This window comes from Corylus avellana, chromosome ca1 (genome assembly GCF_901000735.1).
Source record: "Corylus avellana chromosome ca1, CavTom2PMs-1.0".
In the NCBI taxonomy this organism is placed as follows: Eukaryota; Viridiplantae; Streptophyta; class Magnoliopsida; order Fagales; family Betulaceae; genus Corylus; species Corylus avellana.
The window spans coordinates 44,761,666-44,771,098 of NC_081541.1; the positions used below are offsets into that span (position 1 = coordinate 44,761,666).

The 9,433-nt window shown below is 35.2% G+C and overlaps 1 protein-coding gene across 2 annotated transcripts; it reads left to right on the forward strand.

The window, feature by feature from the left end:
* Window positions 1-31: 31 nt before the first annotated feature.
* On the forward strand, window positions 32-4,190 carry LOC132167091 (probable serine/threonine-protein kinase At1g01540). Of its 2 annotated transcripts, XR_009438654.1 has the most exons (7): window positions 32-1,221; window positions 1,358-1,466; window positions 1,796-1,949; window positions 2,028-2,155; window positions 2,458-2,816; window positions 2,950-3,123; window positions 3,563-4,190. XR_009438654.1 is itself a non-coding variant. In XM_059577987.1 (2 exons), exons 1-2 carry the CDS (start codon window positions 2,936-2,938, stop codon window positions 3,654-3,656), a joined length of 282 nt encoding a protein of 93 aa, XP_059433970.1. In that variant the 5' UTR covers window positions 2,895-2,935; the 3' UTR covers window positions 3,657-4,190. The 2 variants fall into 2 exon arrangements, 1 of the variants encoding a protein (XP_059433970.1); XM_059577987.1 differs by lacking the exons at window positions 32-1,221; window positions 1,358-1,466; window positions 1,796-1,949; window positions 2,028-2,155; window positions 2,458-2,816 and having other exon boundaries at window positions 2,895-3,123.
* The last annotated feature ends 5,243 nt before the right edge of the window (window positions 4,191-9,433 follow it).

A 9,433-nucleotide genomic window follows, 5' to 3' on the forward strand; every position in this document is an offset into this window, starting at 1 on the left:
CAGAAATGGTCTTCTTTTGTTGCTGAAAACGAAGGCGGAGTTTTTTCTCAGCTCGAAGAGCTTTACATTGACAACTGCCCTAAGTTGACAGGGCGGCTGCCGGTCCATCTTCCTTCTTTAGCCAAGCTTGATATTCGCAAATGTCCGCAGCTGGTGGATTCACTCCCGAGGGCTCCTTCTTTACTTGAATTCCGAGTATTACATTGCAAAGAGTTTCTGTTGAGGGGGTTGCCAACCGGATTGCAAAAGCTCAATGTTGGTGGATTTGGCCCACTGAAGTCCCTTCCCCGGGGACTGGTGGACTGCAACAGCAATCTTCAGGAGTTAGCCATCTCAAACTGTAACATGTTTAGGCTCCCTAGACTGCCAAACCTTTCATCCCTTGAAACGTTGCGGTTGGACGGCTGTGATTCACTCAAGTCATTTCCATTAGATTTAATCCCAAATCTTTTTTCTATCAAAATCTCCGGGTGTAAGAATCTGGAATCATTTACAGCTTCAGAACATCGTGGACGTGATTTGGTGACCGTGCGTTTATTCATCAACAATTGCCCAAATTTTGCATCTTTTCCAAGAGGAGGAGTTCGTGCCCCCGACCTCACATTCTTCTGGGTCCAAAGTTGTCGGAGTCTGACGTCACTGCCGGAGAAGATGGATGTACTCATGCCTGCTCTCACGTCTTTCTATTTAATTGATTGCCCAGAAGTTGAATCGTTGCCCACAGGGGGATTTCCTTCAAATCTGGAACTTATCAACGTCCAGAGTTGTGAAAAACTCTTCGCCGGTCGGACGAGATGGGGTTTGCAGAATCTCCCGTCTCTTGTAAATTTGTATGTAGGTGGAAAATCTGAAGATGTGCGGTCTTTTCCAGAGCCGGGGTTGCTGCCTTCTTGTTTGACTTTTCTCGATATCTCTCAATTTCAAAATATGAAATATTTGGAGAAGAAAGGGCTTCAACACCTCACGTCTCTTCAAGGGTTGACACTCCATGACTGCCCCAAGCTCAAGCACGTGCCATTGAAGGATTTGCCTGCGTCGCTTTCCACCATACGGATCTACGCATGCCCTTTGTTGAAGAAACGGTGGCTAAGCGGCCATAAGGTTCCTGCCGTCGATCACATTGAGATTGATTGTGAAGAATATATTGGATGACCCAAAAGCCTCCTCTGTTCTGCTCATCGATCGCGCATAAATGTTGACAAGGGTGTCATTTCACCAAATGTACGTACATTGCTCTTTCTTTTCCCATTAACTTTCTCAGATTCTTTCGGTTTTCTAATATTTTTTTGTCTAATAAATGTCTCTTCGTTTCATCGCTGTCTAATTGTTTTTTTTTCTTTTTGTTGCATGGAAAAAGCTTATAATGAACAGAATTTAGAAGTTGGAAGAGCTTGGTGGCGTTTGCAAGAAGAAGAGGCAGCAAATATATAGAATGCATGATTCTGTGAGTTCATGAATACCAAAAGGTTAGCTAATTAATCTTTGGTCCAACTTTTCTCTCATTGGGTCTCTTTTATATTTGCTAAATTCAAATTCATTCTTTTCTTTTGAAAAGATTTTTTTTTTTTTTTGGGTGACATCACGTGTTACATCAGGTATGTGCAAGAACATGTGAAATTTGTATTAACACGTTCTTATAGGAGTGCTTTCTGGTTGGTGCTTGTAGACCAATGAATCAGATACCTCTTTGAGTCTTTCAAACGTTAAAAGAATTTGTGCATCTCATGGATAAGTATGGTTTTTGATCAATTGGATTATGGGCTAATAGTGACATTAAGAATCTTTTTCATCTCAGGAACGGTGGGGTTTTCAATTGGATCAGTAAAGTTATTCTTTGATGGAACAAAGTGCTTATTAGTTCTTCCTGTAATGCATCATTCCGGCCAAGATAATCAAAGACTATGGGCCATGTAAAGCTAGGGATGCTCAGATGCTCTGCGAATCTATAGGTTTGCTTCGGTGATTTGCGTTTCTATAGATCTTTATTTCATTGTCTATCCTCAATTCCTTTGTGGGTTCTTTTGCAGAGTCACTTTTCATTGTCAATATCTTGTGTCATATGCTCAGAATTGAAATTGGTGTAGTTGCTGGCTCCCAGTCTCCATCCCACTGGGGATTTTGCTCTTAAGAAGACTTTGCCAAAGCAGAAAGACAGGTAAGTGAATGATTTTCTGCGAACACTTCATTCTTCAGCATGTGTGTTTGATGACTAACAGATTACTTAACCAATACCAGAGTTGATCTTTTATTGTTACATTTCTTGGTACTTGCCCACTATTTTCCTATGGTTCCTCATGCATAATCAAACACTTAAAAATTAAATTTTCCTAATCTTATTTTAAGCCTAAACCCTCTACCTCTTTTTCCCGCCCTTCATAACAATCGACAAACTTTCCCCCAAACTTCACTGCCAATCAGCTAGGCTAAGATGATTAAGTTATCTTTTTTTCTGCATAGGGACTTGGTTATCTACATACTCTTCACTGTATATGGATTTTCTGTTGCAAACAGTTTCGACTGATCAGAATGTGTGCCAGTTTCAACAATTTTGTGAATCCAAGCTCCTCGGCTCAGAGAGTAGCTACATTACAACCCGTGTGACGGGAACATTTGGGTATGTTTTTATCTGAGTCCTGTGTGCCACTGTGGCTAAAGAGGTAACAAGAGTCTTTTTTTGTTGTTGTAGTTTTGTAGCTCCTGAATATGCAAGCACAGGCATGCTGAACAAAAGAAGCGATGCGTACAGTTTTGGGATTCTTATGATGGAAATCATTTCTGGAAGGAACCCAATTGATTATAGCCGATCTTCGGAGGAGGTTTGCACTATATTCTTAATATCAGTTTGCTCCAAATATAGTAGAATTTCATCTTCCATGTTGCTTTTAACTAAAAAGCCAAGAATGTTTATGTAAACTTAGTTGAGTGACTTAAGAATATGGTTGCAAACAGGAATCCGGAAGGAGTATTGGATCCAAAGCTAGCTGACAAGCCCACTTCAAGGGCATTGAAGCTGTCTCTTCTTGTGGCTTTACGTTCTGTAGACCCTAATGCATGGAAGCGGCCAAAAATGGGACAAGTTATACATATTCTTGAAGCTGAAGACACCCCACCCCATTCAAAGAAGTATGCATTCAACTCTGCTCAAAATTCATTTCAAATTCAGTGTTATACTATTAGTAAAACGAAATGGAAACTTAAAAGGCTAATGAGGTGATGGAAATGATTATGAAAGCAGCAATTTTGTTTATGTTTTGAGTTTCCAGAACTTTATTTGTGAGTCTTATGATAAATTTTGTGCCTTAAGATCCTTAGTCACCTACAGCTTACATTGCATTGTTGGGTGTCTTGCTTGTGATGGTGTGTGGTTCTATGATGAGGGTTCCTTTATCTACATGACTAATTGACCTTCATTTTCATTAGTTTCCTACATTTTGACAGATTTTGGTTTTTCAAACACGAAATGTCATTGTATACTTCCTTTTTTCTTATACTAAGATTATTCTTTCGGTACATTTTGAATCACCTATCGATTATTCTTTATTTATAGTTGGTTGTATTGCAGATATGTTGACGATTTTACTATCTCATGGGGCTTCTTTACCATGACCACATCTGGCGTATATTGGGAGGAAGGTCCACAACATGGGAGATGTTGATCCGGACCATTTGACCCTAATTGATATTGTTTGTGCTCTTACGTAACTGGGGTATACGGACTGTCAGAATTGGTGACTTGTTTTCACAAGTCTTACCGTAGGCCCCACAGCAGTATGGCATCCCATACTTTTGACTTATGTTTTCTCTCTCACACGTCCACTCTGGCTTCTCCGTTCATTGAGCTTCTTCTAGAAGCTTTGTGAAAAGGCATTGTTGTTTTATTATTGAAGCCATTCGGTCATCAAGCATGGAGAGGCAGCAACTTTAGCAAGAAAAAGAGAGAGAGAAGAAAAGAAAGAGTTGCCGAGAGAGAGACTTGTGTTGCAAAGAGAAGAAGAGATACACCATTTTTTATTCTTTTTTATCGCACTTTTGGAGTGCTGAAATGCTTAGAGAATTTTAGAGAATATTTTTCTCTTTTGTATCTAATTCTCTTTTGAGTGAGATTGAGGTGTATTGGGGCTTTTGGGTTGGAGTGGTTTTGTTTGTACTACTCTTTGTACTCCACTTTTTGTTAGTGAATTTCTCATGGATCGTCTCCACCAGTGGATGTAGGCTTGTTAAGCCGAACCACTTAAATCTTGGTGTTTTGTGTGGTTGTATTATTTTTCTATTTTGCACTTTTCTACTTCTTTGGTAATCTTGGAATTTGCATTTGTCACAACACGGACACCGGTAGTTTGTACTGCATGTTTGATGACGAGACTAACAAGGACATTTGTGGGTTGAGCACCGGAGCCCGGAGGAGATATGGAAGGTATAAAAACCAGACGTTATCTTCTTATGATAGCTTGAAAGATTTCATTTGGCGATATGGTGATCATATTTAAAAGAAGGAGAAGCCTGAAAGTGCAAGTATGGGACACGCAATATATGTAGCCGTCTTATTTTTTATCCATGATTCTAAAAACTGAATTGATTTATAGGAACCCGTGCATGTTCATTCTCGAGGGAATTTGATTTGAAATGATGCTCAGACACCACATTGTATAGATCAAAACAGTTTGTACTATCTCTTAACCCCAAAAAGGGCAATCTAAAGTACAAGCCAAATAGAAGAGGTCTGCTTGCAAGACTTGAATCTTGATAGCATTGAGAATTCTCAGCTTTTTGGTGGGTTAAAGTGCTAATTAATTATTAAATTCCTTTTTTTTTTTTTTTTTTTGTCTTTTAACTTAAATTTTTGAGACAACTGATAATTTTTCTTTGGTTATATAATGTATTTTTCTAGGTTAAATTGCTTTAAGTGACTGAAAATTTCAAGTTCTTAAAATCAAATTAGAGCACAGCCAGTATTTTGAAAAGTTTTTGCATGCCCACATTTTGTGGTTTCACAAACCAAGTATTGTTGTTTTAAACAAATAATAACAAAATTAACTCCACATTCAATCGACCAACGCAGTCCAAAGCTTACCAACTAATGATCGGAGACTAGAGCAGATCAGAGCTGATTAACAAAGCAAGACTGTCAAAAACCAGCAACTCTGCGTTTTTTTTTTTTTTTTCCAACTCTGTTTTTAGTGCCAAAACAAAAAGGAAATTCATAACACCTTCAAATTTCTCTTCGTTTCATTACTGTCTAATTGTTTTTCATTTTTGTTTCATTAATTGCATGGAAAAAAATTTAATTAACAGAATTTAGGAGTTCGAAGAACTTGGTGGCAATAGCAAGAAGAAGAGGCAGGCAAATATGAGGCATGAATACCATAAGGTTAGCTAATAAATCAAGTAGCTTCAAAAAAATGGTGTTTTTCTTCAGAAAATTGGTCCAGATCGATAGGATGTTTTCTTTTATTTTTTTCTGTGTCTTTGCCTTTTTTTTCGTTTCTTAAGTAGCTTCAGGAAGAAATGAAAATGTCTAAGTTTTGTGAAGTCCCATTGATCTTAGGATTTTCTTCGATATAATTCTTTCTAATTTGTTAGGTGGTGTCATTCATAAGGATTTAATAGAATTTGGGTTGATCATGAGCTTGAAGATACCAGTTTGATAGAATTTGGGTTGATCATGAGCTTGATTATATTTTAGTTCAAAGAGAATGCAGAAAGCTACCAACTTTTTTTTTTTTTTTTTTGATCTTAAAAATGAAGAACATGTTGAGCTCTTTTTTCCTCCCCTGCTGTGGTTCTGCTTTACTGTTACTGTCAAACACTTTGCTGACAATTTTCTTTCAATATTTTATATACAATTATGCATCTGAATATTTCTAAGGAAACTACATACTTCCCCTTCCATTTAGTTCAAAAATTGACAAACATGTTGGGGTAATATATGGCCCTATTTTGCTATGTTAGGAAAAAGATAAAACAGTTTGCATTCAAAATAAGGAACAAGAAGAAATTACCTACAATGGTTGCTGTCATGATGGCTTTGTATGATGAAGTCATTTGTGCTGTAAGTGGTCGAACTAACTCTTATTCAACAGGTGCCCAAAGATTTTGGATATCTTCATCTACAACCCAAATACCAGAAAATAGCTAGCCCACTAATTTTCATGTTGGTGACATCTTTGAATTGGCATTTTTCCCATTTGTTTCTTCGTCAAAGATGGCCCCATGTGTTTAAGGTGGTGAGCATTCAGCATGCAAACATCAACCAGAAGCTTGGAAAGATCATGAGGGATTTGTCTTTTCAAATAAGATATGCTTGGAATATCTCTTACGATTTGAGAATAATTGTTTGTTTTTTCCCGGCCCTTTCATTTTCACACTATAAGGAGAAAAAGAAAGTTCATTAATTAACAGCTAGAATTTGCCAATCAAGTTCTCGGTCAAATAAAATAAATAGTTTATTTCTTTAATTAAGGTTTTGATTTAATAGATTCAAGGAGATATTATGAGTTGAAAGTAGAAATGTACAAAAACAGCTAGAGCCGTCATCTATCAGCGTTTCAGCGGAGCATTTGCACTCAAATTGTCATTAGTTTGAGTATTATTTATCTTATCCATTTGTAATCAAGTCTATTTAAAGACGGCTTGGAATGAAAGAACATTCCTTAATCAAGTCTATCTTAGAGCACGTTTGCTATTTCATTCCAAGATATTTGTAACTTAATCTTAGAGCACGTAACATATAATTGGTCAATGGGTGCAATTGGAATATGGTTACTTATCTTGGGATGAAATAGCAAATTACGAGGTCCTTTTCAAGCCTTACAACCAAAAGAGCATTCCTACCATATACAAGTCAAGCCACCCAACCAAGGAAAACAAAAAAGAGATAAGAGACCTTTCTTTGCATTCTCTACCTCTCAAAAAAGATAACAATGTACTTCATCCATTGACTGGGATTTATTTAGGGACTTCAATTTCATAATAAAACAATCAACTTGGAGAAATCACAACCAAACCAATAATATCATTTTCTTTTCCTTTTTCTTTTATGAGTAAAGTACAAGACAAGCAGAAACTAAAGAGGTGTAATTTTACTTTAATGCATTTCCATACAATTAAGATCAATCTTTATTTTTATTGTGAACGACCCAAAAAAAAAAAAAAAAAAACTACTAAAGAACTGGAAACGAAATAATATTTTTATTGTGAACTTGTCATAAAAATAATTGCAATAATTGAATTTTATTATTATTTTCAAATTTGACCTCTTTTTTATATTTAAACCTGTTTTTCTTGGCTTTTTAAAAAAAGTTTTAATTTTTTCTTCTCTCTTTATTATCTTTTGCATTAAAATAAATATCAACACTAACTAGCGAACAACTACTTTCACGTCCACTCATAACTATTTCTACAAATTACTCATTTTATGTGGGTTACTTTTCATCTTCTCAATATAAAACGGGAGTGTTATATATTTTCACATCCGCTCAAGTATATATATAAATCCTTCAAAAAAAAAAAAAAAAAAGTATTCTACATAAATGATTGATAATAAAGAAGGTGAAGATGGTGGTATTATTGTAATTATAAGCAAGAAGATCAGATGCTTATCTTATATAATTAACGTCATATATTGTATAATCAATGACGTTAATGAGTTGTTGAAGCATGAGATGAGCCAATCACAACTCGGGTGAGGTTGTTTCGTGTGAGTTGTTCTTTGGCGTGAAATTGCTCTGCTCTTTACAAGGAATGATCTTCCTTGATTGCAAGTTGCGAACAATAAATAATGGTGGGGACAAAGCAATAAATTTCTCTGACTTAAACGAGAAAACAGAGAAAAGGAAATTCGTAACACTTTTTTAAAGATATTGTACGTTATGGAAGATGCATGGAATTATGTGGTAACTTTTGTCATTTAGGTCTAATGGATTATCTCATAAGATAATGAAATTATTGGAGGAGATACCTTTGGTTCTTCCTTTCAAATAAGATAATGGAAAAAAATATAAAAAAGCCCCATCAACTAACTGTCATTTTAAAAAAAGCCTCATTAAGTTTTAAATGTGCTAAAGTGGTACATCAAATTACTAAAGTGTACAAAAATGCCAATATTTTTATTATATTCCTATAATAATATTATTCTCTTAAAAACTAAAATTAAAAATCAATAAAATAAAATAAAAAACTTAGTTTTTTATTTTATTAATTTTTTATTTCAGTTTTTAAGAGAATAAATGTATTATAGGAATATAATTATAAACAAAGTGGTATTTTTGAAACATTTTTGTAATTTGATGTTCAAGAGATTTTTTTTTTTTTTTTTATTTTCCTAGAATAATCTAAAACATTTTTGGAGAAAAACTATTTCCAACAGCTATTTTCACGTCCACTTGTGAAATTTCTTCATTTCTTAAAGTTTAGCAGACTAATTTGACCCGCTCAAGTATTATTCCAGAAATTATTAACTAGTTTACCTGCCCTCAAGTCAAGCCGCCCTATATTGATTCAAGTCACCTTCCATGGCAGCCGTGTGGGTCCATCACTCCCCGTATATGTTGTCCAGAGTAAAAAGCAAAACATAGCTTGCAATTATCTCACTTTGCTGTTTGCAATTCCCTTCCTTCATTTCCTTTCATTTGATCTTCCATTGCTATCTCACTTTGCTTTGATGTTTGCAATCACCTTCTTTCATTTCTTTTTATTTCTTCCACTACAAACCAGAAAACATGGCTGGGCCCTTAGTGGGAGGAACAACTTAATTTGGCTTTTAGATAATGTTACTGCTTTCAGTATTTCACCAATTGAAACAGCTTAATATGGCTTTAATTTTCAATTCAAGTATGTTGTTGTGTAATTAGTTCCTTTGTTTAGATACATGCATTTTATCAATTAGCATATAATTAGTTCCTAATATGATGAAAAAATGGTCTCTCAAATAAAATAATAGAAAAATATTGAGGTACGAAATTTCATTCATTCAATCAAAAGCTCAAAGAATACAACTTTCGGCATGCATTACATCATGAATAAAATCATGATAATTCTTCCATCCAAATTTTCTCCGTTGGTGTATAGAGTGCCATTTTCGCCAAACACTTGGTGTTTTTGTTGTTAGTTTGTTTATTTTTCTTTAAACACTAAATCTTGTTTGTTCCGATTGAATATTTGTGTGTGAGATTTGGACGCTTCCGCACAACAACTTGAACAATTAATTTCCTCATTTCTTTAAGTTAGCAGACTAATTTGACCCATTCAAGTATTATTGTACAGAAATTATTGATAAGAAAAGAATCATATTGTAAGCAAGAGGATGCTCATCTTAGGCTTAAAAGAATTGTATATGGCGTTAATTTATTGGACCAACGGAATACGAAGCTCACCCACCAATGACCAACTAAAGCAGAGAGAGCCAGGAATAATCTTACAACGCAAGAATATGCTT